Below are 17,993 nucleotides of genomic sequence, written 5' to 3' on the forward strand. Positions count from 1 at the left end.
GCAATTAACTCTCTCTGTGTCATGAACAAGCCAGCTGTATTGTACTGATGAATACCAGTTGTGTAAGTGAATAGACTTTACAGATGATTCACATGTTTGTTAGCTATAGGTTCGTTGAAGGAGCATGATGCAGATTGAATCTATGTCATCGTACTCAGGGTTTTAGCAAGGCAGTAACGGAGAGCAGTGTCAGACTGCTGATGCCAAACTGGAAAGCTTGCAGTTGTCCATGGCTGTGCCATATTGATGGACTGTGACAGTACAGCTATAATTTACAGTTTGTCTTATGAAATCATCTTTGATGGCAAGAATTTTCCACGTGGGCTTTGTGATGAGCCTTGTTTTTTTCACCACCTTCTCCTCAACATTTAGGAGATTCCCAAAACACCTCAAGCTTTAAGGAAAGCTTGGAAGTAGGATGCCTAGGGAGGAATATCATAATTTTCTCATCTTCTGTTGCCTGCAGCAGGATGGGAAGAACCAGTAGTTTTTTATGTTTTGTGTACTGTTTCATTTCTGATGAACTGCCAAGCATGAGTGTGTTGAAGTTAAGCAATCTTTTCTTTATTGGGATACATGTTACCATAACCATGCAGCCGTTTATGCCACTGAAAAAGATGAAGCTTGGGTATCCCAATATCTTATCACATTTAGGAATTTTTATTTATTCCTAAATTAGCATTTGGAGTGAACCTTAACGAAACTTCTGATCTGAAAGAAGGGCAGCATGTACAAATGTGATTATTTCCTAACCACATAGTTGTGGGTAATGAATGAATGAATTTATAATGTGAACTAGTGAACATACTACTTCTAAAAAGGACAGTAAGCAGTTTTTCAGCTGTTTTAAAGGCAAGGCTAATAGGAAAGAGCAAGCTGACACCATCATGGGATTTAGAGCCACACGGGCTTAGACCAAATTTCATATTTTTATAAGAAAGAGTTCAAAATGCATCATATTTGAATTGTATCCCTTTTTGAGCTTATCTTTCATCATTTTCTGAATTTAACCCTTACCTGTTGCAGTGTTCTTGGTAATATTGTCAAGAAGATTACTCTGACTATAAGCAAAGATACAGTGTTTCACTATGTAGTCCTGTTCTTGAGTGATACAGCAGTAGTTCGGTATCCCCTGAAATCCCTTGTGTACTCTTATCTTAGAGTAGACAACTTCTCTTGTTGTCAGTTTGCTCCTGCAAAGTTCTGAGAGCGAACTACTCCTGTGGGGCCAGCACCGGCTTATACACAATCAACTCCATTTTAGTTGAAGTGGTCTCATTATAATCAGAAGCAGTGACATCTCACTTACTACTCTTCAGAGTGCTTTATACAGCTTCAGAGGGCATAAAAGTGTTCTTTGCTTTTTTTTTTCTGGTAGACACCAGGTCATTTCCTAAAATGCAGATTTTTTTTTTCTTGAAGTAGCTGCTGGTATGCCTGAGGTTGTTAAAAATACCTTTGGGTGATGAACTTTTCTGTGTGTCGCAATGCCCATGAGAGGACACCATGAATGTTACTCAGAATCCATGAATGGCGCAGTGATGCTCAAAGACATTGGTCTGCTCTGGATCAGCAGCTGGAGAGCAGGGATGATGACACTCAGCTAAAAGCTATGAATCCTCCTGGCCTAATGGACTGTGAAACTGAGAAGAAGCTTGCTTGCTACGTAGCCTGTCACAATCCAGTTAATTAAAGAGCTGATTGAGCAATGTATTAAAAAAGAAAAGTCTCTACACATACACAGGCACACTACTTAGTAACCTCATTGTGCTGCCGTGTGTTCTAAATACAAGTATCAATATATTTTCAGAGAATAATTAAAAAAAAAAAAGGCTGAATAATCCAGGGTAAGGCAATCTGGATTCCAGTAAATTCTAAACATCATAGTGTCTGCTGTTATACAAGATGAATCTTGACTTGTTTTTGCTACTTGCTTTGGCATGTTTGAGTGAATGACGAAGATGCTGCTGTTAGCCAAAACCTGTTCCCCCAAATGTTCCATTCTGCTTTTTGTGATTATTTTTTTGATGTGTTCTCTAAACTACATTATCATATGTGAATTCTGACTGAATATTTTAAAAAATAATTTATTTGCAACTGTCAGAGATGCCTTATGAATAAATTATCAACTGTCCCTAAGAACTATTGCTGCACACATTAAAAGAAAAAAAACTGTAAGACAATGAACATTTTCTGTTAATGTATTTATCAAATGAATGAAGTCATTCACTTAGGGTTAAGAAAACAACTCCTTTCTGTTACAAGTAATGCATTGTTTTTAATTTCTTCACTGTTAACATGTCAGTGGCAGCTTTCTAACTGATTTAAATGATCTCTTGCAGAAACTTCGGTTCAATAGACAGCTTTTATCCTAGGAGATGTCAAGGCTCTTGAGGGCCATACCCCCAAACCAACCACACAGACATTTAATAATACACCGTAAATTGCCAACCTAATGATGGAAAATACAAGGGAGGAGTGGAACCGCAAGTTTTCAGTTTGCCTGACAGGAGCCAATTCAGTAGAATTGTAAAAGAAAAATCTTCTAACTAGAGGGACACTAGATAGTCTGGACAGCAAGCACAAAAGAGTCTTGTACTGACTTTGATCATATGATTGTGGTATTTTGAGGAATGATGAGAAAAAATACTGTAGTTGGAATACCTTGCCTCCAAAGATTTGGTCACATTAGTGAGGACTCAGGTTATGAGAAGCTCTATTTTTTATTTTCATTTTTAAGGCAAAAAAGTGTAACATAAAGCAATGAGAATAATCATTTGTATATTGGTGAAAGCATTATCAGGGATGGTAAAAAAGAGCTCATTTTGTGCCTAAGCAATATTTTAATGTCTAGGGCTTAATTTCACCAGAGGGGATTTTAGAAAGCAACCACTTTATGACTGCTGTGTGGATGCTTTTCTAATGTAGCTGGAAAAGATGTACCAAAAGAGTGCTCATATTGTGATCTTGGTGAATTCTAGTCACTTGCTAGAGTATGTATGGTAGAAGATTTAAGCCTAAAAGTGATAAAATAAACAGCTGGGGCTTTGGGGTGGAGAGAGGAGGTGACTTTACTCAAATATCCTATTGTCCTTCTCAGGAATGTTACATTAGTTCAGACATGGCCTGCTCTGCTCTGGAAAGTATGACTATTCAAGTGTGATTTGCATGTAAATATGTTTTTTAATGCTTATTTTTGTGTTTAACCTCATAGTTATACAGTTGTAATCCCTAGAGGGGCAGTTAAATTGATAGAAAGCAGATATGGAATACTGATACTTGTCTTGATCGTAAAATAGGTATATCAGTGTAAAGCACTTTTATGCTGCCCAGAGGAAGAGGTTACATCGTTTTAATGAAGCTCTCAAAGCGATAGTACTTTCTGATGTTATATTTATAGTTATTATATTGCTTATGGATTCCCAGGTGATGCTACGTCAACCCTAATTTACGGAGGCATTTTCAGCTAGCTACTTACTTTTGATGCTAGGGTAACATTTCTCAGCCTTGATGAAATGGAGGTTTTCCTTTGACTTATCTGCTTTTGTTAGGAGTTCTTTCCCTGTCTGTAACTGGACAGCAAGTCTGTCCATCTAAGCCTGGAATGGTGAGGGTTGTCTGTTTGCAGCGCCGCCCTGCCTTGGAGGAGATGAATCGCTACCAAGGAGTCCAAGTTGGTGAAGAGGTTTAAGGCTAGCCTAAACATTGGCAGCCAACAACTAGTTTTTTCGTACTCTTCTGACTGAGGGAACCTGAGCTGCTGCCAGCTTGCAGGGAGCAGCTGACTGCTGCTCTGTCTTGCTTTATAGCTCCCTGAAATCTCTTCGCGGAGGGTTGCATTGCACAGTTGGCAAAAACAATCCTGTGCTAAAGGTTAAAAACAAACCCAAAACCAACAACAGCAAATGGGTATTGGTTATGTGAGACATATGCAAAAGACAAAAGATAATAGGAGCAGAGGGGAAAAAAAGAGAAGCAGAGCTGAAGTCCAGTGAGTCTGGCAGTGGAAAGGAGATGAAAATGGGAGAGAACAGAATCAGGGAGAATTCAGAGAGCAAAAAATAAATATAATGAACAAAGAACTGCTAAGTCAGTAGAGTGAAAACAGCATGTGTTTGTTTTTGCATAAGCATAGGGTGACTGAAATTTTAGGACCTCTCTTCTGCTCCACTGTGCTCTGCTATTTTGAAAACTCCATTTTATTTGATTCCATCAGCTTGTGAATATGCTGTAAGATTTAAAATCTAAAGAACAACAGAGGTTGGTTTCACGTATTGAAAAATGTAGATTATTTAGAGTAGAGTTGAATACAGCTGAAATCATGGTTTAGTAATAACTTGTATAAAAGGGGGGCTGGCTGGGGAGACACTCCCCGGCCCCCGTGAATAATGTTTTCTGTTAAGGAATCAAGAATTAGATGTCAGAGCTTTCTGAAAAGCTGTCCTTTTATTCTCAACGTTCCTTTTCTATCTATTCTTCACTATAGAGTGCTTGAAAATTGGAATTAAAGTTGGGAAAATTTGCTTTCCAGCCAGAAAGCAAGTAAATGCAAGACAGTTGCAACTAGAGTAATTGATTCTGATACTTAATAGATTTCCAAATAAATCATCTGATAATGCTCTGGAACACTGCATAGTTGGTTTCATTTTGTTTTGATTTGAATATTATTGTCTTCCATTATTTAAACTGTGAAGCCCCAAACAATGGTTGATGATACCACTAATGTCCAAATGGATTATTATAAAAAGCACACAAACAGTCATTTGCAACAGCAGATGCAGAGCGCATTGTTTCCAAGATTGCTCATTTGTGGTTATTACAGGACTGACGGTTTAAAAAAGAGTAGGTCCCTTTCCCCTTTTGGGTGAACGGAAACTCCCATTACTATTAACAGGATCTATGCCCTATTTACAGCAGAGATTAATTTGGCTTGATGTAACTTTTGTTGGAGGGGACAAATGGAGACAAGAACCGCTAGTTGTGATTTGGTTTCTATTTGTAATCTATGTTTAAATATTTGGCAATAGGATTCCAAGTGGGACATGAAGAGGGTCAAGTGGTTTGTAAAGTTTATGCAGTACATGTGTAGAAGAGAAACTCTTTCACTGGCTGTGGGTTGGTTGGCTTGGTCATTTTCCCTGCGTTAAAGCTTTTTCTTTTCTTGTTTTTATTTATTTTATTTATTTTTAAACGATCAGAAATTACCTTTACATCCGAAGTGTTCATTTTTCCTGTTTACTATCTCTGTGATGCAGCAAAGTTTTAATTTATTCTTTTCTTGTCTTCCTCTGTGCAGAGTGTACATGCACCAAATGTCTTTTTTATTTCATTTTGCAGTTTAATAAGCCAAATAGTTTAATCCAAAGTGTTTACTTTGGTTTAGTTATATTTCTTATAGAAATAAAATTCATTTTCCTTTGAACAGCCTTTTTTTTTGCCCCAAATTATGATTTGTATGTCAGACAGAGGCAGTACCATCGCGTGTCAAGGCATAACACAACTTGTATTGTATTTCTGTCTTGTTTTGGTTGGTATGAGATGACAACTGCTTCTGGTGAAGCAAAAAAAAATCATATCAGGTGCTAAGCAGGTAGCTCCACTGAGGTAAGGTTCTTGTGCTTTGTACTCAGAGTGCACTCAGAGCATTGCTGGGTGTGCTGACACTGATGATAGAACATAACATATGTATGTTTCCTTTTAAGTTCATGAACACTATTTAGAACTGTAAGGAGTAATGGTGATTGCTGATTAGCTGTAGGGTAGGTGAGTACTGCAGCAGAGAGAGCTCGGTGTAGGTAATAAACACTATTTTGGTAACTGTTAAGGAAACCCTTGAAGCCAGTAGAACAGCACTCACTGAACCAACCTACTCTGGAACGTAACAGTTCTTATGGAAAAGCTGAAGCCCAAATGCCTTTGTTGTTGCAAAGAAGCAGCTTATGTAGATGGAAGCTGGTGATATGTGAATGATCATTATGCTGTGTCAAGTCTCATTTTAAAGACCATAAGTATACCTTTTTAAAAGAAAAACAAACTACTTCACCAATCTGGAGAGAAACATTAATCATGTATTTTTATCACCTCAAAAGACCACTAGAAGATGAGCTCTAATATTTCAAATGTGACACGCAATCTATACTCATGAATCACAATTTGAGTTCCATTACAACTGAGCTGGTATATACCACTGTGTGCTTTATAGATTTTACTCTAACAATATTAAGTAAAAACCCAAAGCTTTTTGTGATGAATACCTAACCTTTTACAAGAATTTGTAAAATTGTGGCCTAAAACAACAACTTTAGCATTGCCCTTCAGGCTTCAATAACAAAGTACTACTGCTGGTTTTGACCTCTCAATATTATTCTCCATAAAGGAAACACGTGTTAGTAGAAGGTTAATACTGCAAAGGTGAAAGAAAATGTGAAATACTGAACGGATATGTGGAAAATGCACAGAGAAACACTGTGAAAAGAGTTAAATGAGCAAAGTTTGAAGAGAGGGATCTTTTCTTCCTTCTGCTTCTTTTGTTAGGCCCAGTTCTTCTTGGACTCGAGGACTTGTGCTGTAACCCAGTGTTGGTTGTTCTCAGTTCCTCTATTTATAGTTAAGCCATCAATTCAAGTTCTTATTCTCCTTTTGAGAAATTCATATCGGTTGTGGATTTTCTTTTATACCTGGGAATTCTCATATTTGGTGTTACAGTTCAATTCCTCCACCTTTGAGAGTTCTAATCCTCTCGCTTCTCTTTGGGGGAAGAAAGAGGAGGATTGTTGTCCGGTGAATTTGGGGAGGAAGCTGGGGATAGAAGGTAGAAGCACATCAGGTTAATTTTCAAAAGAATTCATTGCTATTTAGATATTATAGATTTATTTTCAGACATCTTTTCGTTCCTCTCCCTTTAATGCCAGAAAATTATTAGATATGCAAGAATAAAACTCCTCAAAGCTATATTCCAAAAGCCTATTAAAAAGAGTCTGCAAGCAGAACAGTGTGAACACACATCAACACCTGAGTGTTTCCCAAGTGGCTATGGCACTCGGTGGTGTGATAACAAGACGTGTGGGAGGATTTTTCTTGGCTTTTATCTTCTGTATATTGATGCCTCTGACTTTTTAAAATTCATTTCATCAAGTGTCACAGCAACAGAAACAACAGAAATGCAGGAGCGAGGTAGTTCAAGGTGTTTGCAGTGGTATACAAAGTCTTGCCTCCAGGCCATCATTTTTAATTCAGCCCAAGTTGGTAGCAGTTGGAAATCACTCCCAACTGACAGCTGTTTGGTGGCCAGTGTGAAGTGATTTAGTTCATGGTTCCTACTGGACAGACGTCTGTGGTATATAGAAAGCATAAACAGAGCTGGCATGGGTTTTGCTTTCAAGGCTGGAAAACCTGGGTGTATTTCAACTGCAGCTACTGCTGTTCAGGGAAGTCAAATAGGTTACCTGCATTTAAGCAACTAAGCAATTGAACTAACTCAATATTTGCACAATTAAGGCCCCTCTTCAGAGATTAAATGCTGATGACGTTGTACTAACCCCAATTAGCACTGCTATTGCATCTCCATAAGCACCGTGTGGTGAAGGCTGGGGGAGCCTGTAGCTTGGTGTCTGCATGCGGCTTTGCAGAGGGGTGTGTTAGGATACCACACTGCGGGGTGACCAGCTCATCTGAACCTCACCAACTAAGGAAGTTCTCCAGCTCTGTTATTAGTTACTAGCTTTCTTGAGTGTGAGCAATCAATAACAAGGAGAAGGAGATGTGGGAAAAGTGAGTCTGATTCTTTTTTCTTTTGTGTGAACATGTGTAATACTAGAATTAATCTTTTGAAAGCCATGAATTACTTTATGTAAAATCTGTGCTACTAAGCAGAAAATCTATCTTGCTGAGAAAAAAAAAAGAAAAAAAAAAAGAGAGAATTCTTCAGTATAATATCTGGTTTTGTGGGGAAGGAAGGGAGAATATTTTACAGTTTACAGTATCACTTTGGGATATTTAGACAGGCTAGTAAATGATAGGCTTATTCTCCATTGTGAAAACAATAATTTTGAATTTTGGGTTTGCAATAGCAGGAGAGATTGCTCAAGCAAACAGATATGAGGCGAAATTACTGCCATTCCTAAGTCATCCTTATTTATTTATTTATTTATTTATTGTATTGTATTGGGATAATGTAAGGAAAGCTAAAAATGGTCTTAGGCATCTGGCTTGATCTTCTGCCTGTGTGGGACGTGGAAGCAGTGCAGAGTGCTGTTCAGTAATAGTGCTGTTCTGTTCCTGGAGCAGAAGTTTGTTTCACAGACAGCTGGAATACTCACTGATCAGCTCTTCATTTGAATTTGCCTTGTTGTCATGCCATATCTGTTCACCACTACAACCAGTATTATGTTGTTCAGAGTTCCCACGCCTTAATAATTTTGGCTACCTATGAGTCAGAGTTAGGATTTTCAGTGTTGCTTATTTCTGATTTACGTGTTTAAAAACTGCATCATTTTGATTTTTAATTAATATATAAAAAAAGTTCATGTTACTTTTTCCAGAGTTTTCATTTAAGAAACAATATTTTTAAATTTTTTATTAAAAGCAAGGGAAGGAACCCCTTCATTACTGTGTTGCAGGACTTTTGACTATACTTTAAGAAAGAATTTTCCACTAAATTTGCGTTGTTCTTTGTTCTTTAATGCTGGAGTTCAACCAGATCACGTTTGGAGTTGTAAATGAAATTTATCTTCTCTTACTCTAATGTTATGTCATATTATTTATTTAACTGAGCCTGACTGTGACTTTCCTTGGTTCTTCTTCCCTGCAGATATTGATGAGTGTGCTGCCAAGATGCATTACTGTCATGCCAACACTGTGTGTGTTAATTTGCCCGGATCCTATCGTTGTGACTGCGTCAAGGGATATGTCCGAGTAGATGATTTCTCATGTACAGGTGAGCTCTTATGTATATAGCAATAGTGTTATCATACTCTGTGTGCTTTGTGTATTCCTCACTTTCTAATAAGTCCCCAGGCCATACCAGAAGCAATGTACTTGTTGACCCACGGCTGGTGTAATTGACACAAGTGTGATAGATAAAAATGGTATGAGGTACGTTTCTTATGTGTGTGCCCCTTGGGATTAACTGGAGGGTGGCTCAGGAAGCTTTGTGGTACCTGCACCTGAGTGCTGTTGTCGACCAGAACATTGTCCCTTCATGTCCTACCTGTGGATTGCATGTGAAGTGGACAGCTGGAGATCAGATCATGTCAGATTCCTAGCACTGATGTGCCCATCACCTTTACTCCAAAGTTTCAGTCCTGCCTCTTCATGGGAGAATAACTCACCCAAACCATTGGACCTGCTTTATTACAGCAAGGACATGAAAAGGGTTCATGCACAGTGAGAAGAAATGATGTTTTATTATGTATAAACCGGTCAATAGATGGAAACATCAGAAATTAGCTAAGAGGAATTTTTTTGTAGACAAAGCTGAGATAAATATATAAAAGCAAAAGTAAAAATGTATCATTACGTGGTGTGAAAATTGTTGCTCTTAATGCTGAAAATTAATGTCTCCAGGCCTGCTACACGTTATTTAGAAAAGCGAAGTGGTATGTTAGCTTTAGATAACTAATCCAGTGATACTTTTTTTTTTTTTTTTAATACTTGTCAGCAAAATGAGCTCTAAAAATTCTTAGGGAAAGGCAGATAGGTCTCATTTCCATCTACAGGTTTTTAAAAAACCTTCCCTGGCAATCTTTAGTGAAAATGTGAGAAGTTACTGAAATGCCTTGGTCAACTATACTTAACTGTATAACATCTGTCAGTCACAATCTTCCAGAAAGGCTGATCTCAGCATTATTTTCATGGTGCACCTGTCTGGCAAGGAAGGAAAATATCAGACAAATTTATTGAAATGGAAATAAGCAAGCTTGACACAATACCAGGTTTAGAATTGTGTTAGGTGAGCTATTCTCTCAAGTGGAAGGATGGCACAGGAGTATTCAATATGAGAACGATTTCCAGCCCAGAATAATTACGTTGTAATGCTCTTCTTGTCCTTAGGGAAGGTCATAGTAAATGTTGACTTTCATGATGACAGTATGTCTTGGAGCCATGATGGTGTAGTTCATAAAAACTTCAGGAGGTTCTGCTCACCTCTCGAGGGAGGCTGATACTAAATAGTTGCCAGGAAACTGATTCTTAGTTGGCCCAGAGAGTCATTATTTCTGTATACGTTCTGTCTTTGGAGTTTTTCTTGATCTTTTACATGTCAGAAAAGTTTCAGAACTTAAACTTTGTTGTGTGTGACTGCTGTGTGAGGGAGCAGCCTTCAGTGATGGGGAAAGTGTTTTTGATAATTGCCACTTGCTTTTCATATATGCACTACTAATTTTCTAACGTTCCTTTCCTTCTGGCAAGGCAGTGTCATTAGGCATGCAAATCTTTTAGAAAGCAGGTTATTTGTGATTTACAGCAAACCTGTGCATTAGTAAGATGAGTTGCTTTAAAGTAATTGGTGAACATTCTTTTAATGTGCATGCATGCAACCACAAAAAAAAAAAAAAAAAAAAAGGACCTGTATAAGAAAGAAATAATGGAAAGAGTGAGATAAATATTTCTTGCAGTTTTTATAATCTTACTGAAATGACTTCTTTTGACATCACAGTTACAAAGTACAGCGAGTATGTAATGTAACTTAGAATCTTGGTTCATTGTCTGTTGTATCCATGAATAATAGTATGTTACAAGAACAAATGTATTTCAAATAAGAGTGCAATAGAAGAAAAAAGCAGGTAGCAAATACTTAACTAGTTTCCTCTCATGCTGGCACCATTGTGTAGCAGACACGAGCAAACTGGATTCTAGCTATTACTCCATTTTTAATTTTTTATTCAAAAGAAATGAGAAATTATCTTTTTATTGAACTATGCATTTGGGGACAAATCTGAAAGCTGAGTGAATTAACATTCAGATTGCAGTTGAATATTGTTTATGTGGGATCAGGCTGTAATGGGCTCAAGATTAAGGTTAACAAGTTTCAAATGTAAATGCTTAAGGCATGTGTACTGCTTTGCATGCATTTTACGCTATGTTGACTCAAAAGCAGAAATATTTCCGGAGTAAGAGGTATCATTCTTTGGGAAGACTGACTCTAATTCATCGAGGTACAAAGAGTCCTCGACTTAAGGTGTGGGCTTTTGAGAATGGTCTTTATTTCTGGCCAGCCCTATGCCTTCTGGCCCCTTTGCTCTGGTGGCTTTCAGAAGTTGAGAAGCAGTGATTTGTGGAAGGCTTGAGTGAGAAACACTTCTTTTGAACTGAACAGCGTATTTCAATTTGATATTGGGGTTTTTATCTTTTCAAAAAGAAATGAAGTGAAAATTGAAATGCTAGGTCAACTTGAACTGAGCAAAATGAGATGTTTAATTTGCATATTGCTGAATTTTAAATACTTTGTTTCCTGTGTCCTTTTTCAAATTAAACACATTTGTACTGTTTTGCTGTTGATTACACTTTTTTTTTTCTTCTTCTTCCAAACATTTGTTGAATAATGTTTCTTGGTTCTGATCGTAAGAACTGTTGGGACAGTAGCTTCCTGATGTTATTTGTAAAAAAGATACTCTATTGGAAGCTATGCTGAGTCCTTAGCAAAAGCAGTCACACAGACAAAGTAGTAACAAAAATAATATTCTGAATGAAGTCTACAATTATATTAAAATCTGAAATATGATTTAAAATAAGTAGTGGATATTTTTGTGTATAATCAATTTTAAGTATTGCATAAGCAAAAGGCCTGGTGTGCCGAGGTTTACCCCATGCTATTTTGTGATAGGTTTATCTGCCTAGCAATAGCTCGGACAAGAAAAGTAGATTAATGAAAGAAAGATTTATTTATGGTTTTGTGCTTTCCTATTCCTGGAGCTTGGAGTTGTGAATGTTGTTAGTTAAGTTGTTCAGTGAAAGACGGTTTTATTAAGAGAAGTTACCTTTGAACAGGAAGCTTCTTTTGCTCCCTTCGCATGACACTGACAGGTTGTTTATCTGTTCTCAGGTAAATCACAGTCTTACCCATTCTGAAAATGGCAGCAAGATTTGCTGCTCTGGATATTCTCGTTTACTGGAATCTACCGATTTAAAGCATTTTATTGACTTGCATAGTTTTTTTATTCTTGCTTGTTGAAAAATAAGGTCTCTTGGATTGCTTTTTTCTAACATAGCATTATGGGTGTTTGCTTGAAATGCTTTTTTAAAACATTATAAATTTCATATTAAAAATCCCTTACTCTTTATCTCCGGTGGGCTGCAGCTGTTCTCTGGTATGATTTTGGAAGTGTGTTTGGAGGTCTGTTCTTCTTCAGTTGGAAACAACATATTATTTTTATGCCTCGCTGCCATTGAATCAAGTGAGCAAATGCTGTTTTATCATAATAGGCTTTAAGTTATCCATATAAACTAGATGTGTTGTGGTGACATGAAGAAGAAATGGTGTAGATGGGTCTCATCAGTTTATGCATATTACTGGCATTTTCTGTGAGGATGATAAAAATACCTGGCCTTTAACAGAGAACCATAGAGTGGCCTGGGTTGGAAGGGGTCTCAAGGATCATCTAATTCCAGTTTAACCCTTTCTCAGTCCTCATTTTGAGATAACATTGACAGAACTTCTCTTACCTTTGGCTTCTCTAAGCAAGAGTCACTAAAACATTACTTGAAAAAGACAAGCCTTTATCTACCATGGAAACAGCAAATATTTTGAAAATAATTTACTCTGCATTTTCATCCTATGGAAAAATTGATGTTATATAGAAACATATTGTTTAGATAAAAAAAAAAAACACAAACAACATCTTAGAATTTAAATATTTGTTAATCTGTAGTTTATGTTAATTTGATTTACAGTATGGATAGGCAAAAGGAAGTAGGAAAACCTAATGGTTTGGAAGGATTGTCTCATAAGCCCCTTTTGGTACTTTCTGGAGGAATGTTCAGTTTTGAATACAATGCCCTTTCAGAACAAGCCTTTGTGCAGTATGTTGGCTGTGAACATGCAAGCATATATAGCAATCTTTCCAATGTAGCATATTTGAAGGATTGTGCCTAAAGCATAGACAGATGTGGAGTTCTGCAAAATCTAAATTTCAAGGGGAAAAAAACAGCAGCTCCCTTCTCCTGCTCTTTCTTCTTCCACTCCCCCATCCAAGAAAAGCAACTCAACTGCGGAAATTTCCTGCAATTGTTAGAGCAAAAATTGTTCAAATTGTTTGCTATCACTGAAATTGATGCCTTGAGATTTTTGTTGCTGGAGTTTACCTGTCAGGTTCAAGATGGTGTATTTGACCCCATAATAATACTAATAATGCAGCAAGCATCACAGTGGCAAAGTGGCAATCTCAAAGGGCAGGCTCCTGGCCTCTCATCCAGAACCACGGTTTGTGTTTGAAAAAGACCCGAATAGAAGCTTTTAGGCGGCCAATTGATAATATAGTCACTTTTGGAAAGAAAGTGCTGTTACTGCAATCTAATCTACTGACCCTCTTTTCTATCTCCTCCTTTTTGGTGAACTAAATTAGCATTCAAGAAAGAAACGTTAATATTTTGTTGTGACATTTGGACTTTCCAAGTATTGAGTGGGGTCTAGCGTGCTCAAAGATCAGTAAATAAATGTTACCACTATTCAGATGATGGACAGAATAGACATGTCTGCTAGCTGAAAACGTGAAATCTGGGTCATTAGGCAGTCAAGATAGATCTGTAGTGGGATTGTTTTCAGGCACGTTCAGGGGAAGTGATGTTGCAACATCCTCTTCAGATGTTGCTGTTCTAAAGTATATCAGTGGTGGATATCTAACCTAGCATGACATACATGTAATTTTAAATGAAACATTATGAAAAATATGAATTGAGTTTAGGTCATAGTCATGTATCACCATTTACAGACTAGGTAGCAGATGTTCAGCACAGTGGATACTGCTGGGGGTAAGGACCTCCATAAGATCTGGACCCTCCTGATTTTGTCTGATGCTAATGTATTAATTTGTACTGCTCTGAAGCATTCCCTGTTTTGGAGTCCACTCTGTCCTCTACATGCTGAGGACAGCTCATTGTCCTGTGAGCTTGATTTGCGTGCTTGTTGTCTTGCTGCAGCTATCATCAGGACAATACTTGGACATCTCCAAATGCATTTGGAAATTGGTTTTAAGTAACCCTGAACGGATGTTTCTGTGATTGTATTAACTCAGCAGGTACAAAACACTCTGATGCCAGTCTCTTCTTTCCTGAGGTCCTTATGTGTCAAGTGCTAAAAGGCAGGACAGGAATTAGCTCTCAGTGTTAAGCAGTACTCTTTTGTTTGAACTGCAGTCAATAGCATCTCTGTTCCCAGAACTGTGAAGGAAAATGCTTAGTTTCATGTGCCTTGAAATGCAGTAGCCGCTGTTTCAAGCCCCAAAGAGGGCTATTGGCCAAGTTCAGCTGCAGGTAATCTATGTACCCTTGGGTATTGCCTGCATCAGAGAGCATTTCTTTGCTCTGCAGGACAAGTCAACAGATGACTAGAAGAGCACTGAGTCAATCCAGCAAAACAAAAGCAGAGTGAATCAGTGTCAGATGACTGACACTCGCACAGGTCTTGACTCAGAACCCATTAACTCAATGGAAGGCTTTCAGTTGCTTTCATTTTGGCTTTAGATAAGTCCCATAGAGAGATAACTAGTGTGCTCTTGCCACAGGGAAGCTCTATTGATAATAATACTAAACGGGATAATTCTTTTGTACTGTCAGAAAATGCTGTATTAACGTGGATAAGGTAGCTTTTCAGTGCATCCCTGGATGGCTGATAAGTATTTAATTGCTGTTTTGGAACAGGGGTAGTTGAGGTAAGGAGAAGTGGAGCATCTAACCGAAATTCACGGTGGCACAAATGTGACACGGGAAGCTTTGAAGATTCTAGTAAATGGGATCTGAAAAATGAGGTGTGGGAAAAACAGACATACCAACAAGGATCAGTATTTTCACAGGAAACAAAAGCGATTAGTAGAAGCACAATGTGCATAGGCCTTGAGTAACCATGTGACCTTCATGTTGTAAATCTTCTTCTTTCCATGAAGTTCTGTAACATCTTTTGTTACTTAGGAATTGAATTATTCACCTGTCCTCTAGTTTTTAAATGCTGTGTTACGTTCTGTTGTTCCTGACTTCACCTTCATTTAGTAGATTTAACTGCAACATTTTTTAAATTCCTTCCTTTAAAAAATGCCATTGGGGAACTGCATATTATTTGCTTCGAAGTGCTTTCAATCTGGGAAAAAATGCGCTCAAAATGTAATATTTATAGTGATTTAAATTCCTCACTGGTAAATAGTTTAATTAAACATCTTTGTGCTTTCTTGTGCTTGAGGCATGGATGTGTTGCTAATTTGTCCAGAATAGTTGGTAATCCTTTCAAGTCCTTCTGACACATTGATTTTCTCTAACTTTATTAATAGTAAAATTAATTAAACAGCTGACCACAAGTCATGCTGATAGTTGTATTTCTGGACTTAGGGATAATTAGCATTTTTACATGATTTCTTAGGTGCAGCCTTTGGTGCTGGTGCATATGCTATAATTTAGTATTTCAAATTGCATGTGCATGCTCAGTGGCTTAAAAATCATGATTTTGATTTAATACTCATTCAAGACTCATAAATGAAGCTGCCTATCTAAAGAACAAGTAAGGGTAATTTTTTCCATGTCACCCAGTCAGCATTTGTCCTGAGCTCCTTTATGAAGGATTTATTCTTGATTCAATGGGACTAAATCAATTTCTGTGATCTGTGAGTTCTTGATCTCTATCCTAAACCTAGCAATTACTACAAACGGTTCATGAGGTGAGAGCTGGAATGTAGAGCCACCACACCAATGTATTAGTGGGAACATGCTGTCTTGAAAACATGCAGAGGATGCTGGATCAGTGACAGCGGACGGAAGCAAAAAGCTCTCATGTTTTAGTTGTCCACTTCCACAGTAGATGTTGATGCCTTCAGGAGTGTCACTTGATTTTGGGAAAGATGTTATTCAATCAAATTCTGATCGTTTTGGACCTCTAACAGCCCGGGCTTGTCATCTCATCTGTTCAAACAAGAATACGTTCCCCAACACCGTATCCTGTTTCTAGAAACCATTCAGTTGCACTCCCTTACCAAATTATGGAAATAACCGAATCATGGAAAGGACATCCGGTTCACCACCCTGCCTCGAAGCAGGATCCGTGGTACCTAAAACATCCTTAGTCTCACCCGTTCTTACAGGAGAGGAAAAAACAAACAAGCAAACAAAAAACCAACCACAAAACAAAACAGGGAATTCCTTAATATTTTTCTCTCTCCGCTGTACTTAGCCATTTGGAAAGGCTTGCTTAATGGCTAACTTAAATCTCCCTTGACACAATTTAAACCCGTCACCTTTTGTCATATTCTCAGTGAACGTGGAGAATGCTTTGACCTTTCTATTTGCAGTCCTTGTTAATATTTAAAACCTCTTTTCATGAATGTGCTTTACTTTTCCCATCTTTAACCTAAAATAACCTATTTTTAGGTTTATGGCCAAGCAGTGCAATGGCCAAGTGCAATATGGCCAAGTATTCCAAGTTTTTATCCTAACTTCATGTTTTCCCCTTGGAAAGATCTGCTTTGCCCCTACCCCCCTCTCTCCACAGCATCCTTCTGGTGTATTAAAGAAGTTTAGAAGTTTTTTGTTTGTTCGTTTTTTTTTTTTTTTTTTTTTTTTTTTTTGCGTTCAGCTGCAAGATGGTGTGTGTGTAAAGGAAGAAGCTCTAAAGCATGATCCCAAATAAGATGCATGGTGTGTATATGGTCAGCAATTCAGATGGGCAAATGTGGCCTAACGCACCAATACCAATTATCAGATTCCCAGGCGTTGTCCATATCTACTGCCAAAGGCTCGTTAGCTAGGCAAAACACTGACCATGCTAGATGGGAATTTTCTATTTTAATTGCTATATCCTTCTTTTTTTTTTTTTTTTTTTCTGCTTAAACAGATTGCTTGAGTAGATGAAGATGAAATTACGTGGATGACTAATGGCTAGACAGAGATTGTGTATGGTGTTTCTTGTGCTACATGAATGGGTTATATGGCTGGTCTATTTGCAGTAGTAATGACTAACATGCTACTGTCAGGAAATCTTACAGAAAAAAAGGCTCAAGTGGTCTTCCAGTATGCTTACGTATATGTTGTGTGTGGCATTTGTGGTCTGGTGTGACCAAAAGCTGTGTAGTGTATGGCACTTACATATACATCTCTTCCAGAGAAATCCCACACTGAGGAAGCGGAGCCCTTCCTTGGTGGAGTGTGGGAGTGCCAAATTCCTACCACTTTGATTTAAGAAAGATTTAAGAAATGATGGAAATGATCAGGGATGCCATTGCTAGAGTCCTAGAAGGACCAGGGACTTGTAGTCTATTAACTTGGTTTTGACAGATGTATGACTTGGTGGTTTCCTTCTGAAAGGTAATGTGCCATGGTAGATGAGACTAGGCTGCCAAGGAACAACTGGCATATTCATGAAATGTGCAGCATGTAGCAGATCTGCAATTGTATCTTGTATTTGCTGCTTGGATTTAATATTTGCAGAATAAGGCCTTTATTTCTGAAACAAAGGAATTACGAGAAGCTTGTTAAGTTTAACAGAATTTTCCATGAAGCACATGGTGCTTATGTCTGATAATTTTTTTTTGGCAGTGAGAAATATGTATGACGAAGGTTCTTCCGTGTTTTTTTTTTTTTTTTTTCCTTTTTACTCTAATTGTATATTTTACACTCAGAAATATTTCATTAACATTTCTTGCTTCAGTATGGTATCATTTTTGTACCTGTGCTGAATATTTTATAGACGTGTGGATATTGATTGGGAAAAGTTAATATTTTATTAACAACCATTGATTTTTGAGTATCAATTACTGTATACAAGTGATCAAAGAATTGCCTTCTGAGCAATCTTAGATACT

General features: G+C 37.6%; 1 protein-coding gene across 4 annotated transcripts in view; it reads left to right on the forward strand.

Moving 5' to 3' along the window:
• Positions 1–17,993, forward strand: part of NELL1 (neural EGFL like 1) — a 284,268-nt gene that overhangs the window by 135,979 nt on the left and 130,296 nt on the right. For all 4 annotated transcript variants that reach the window (XM_068684942.1, XM_068684943.1, XM_068684941.1 and 1 more), the window contains exon 13: positions 8,810–8,935. In XM_068684942.1, the coding sequence (XP_068541043.1) occupies positions 8,810–8,935 (126 nt within the window). The remainder of the gene's footprint in view (positions 1–8,809; positions 8,936–17,993) is intronic.

The sequence above is a fragment of the Anas acuta genome, chromosome 5 (assembly GCF_963932015.1).
Source record: "Anas acuta chromosome 5, bAnaAcu1.1, whole genome shotgun sequence".
Lineage (NCBI taxonomy): Eukaryota > Metazoa > Chordata > Aves > Anseriformes > Anatidae > Anas > Anas acuta.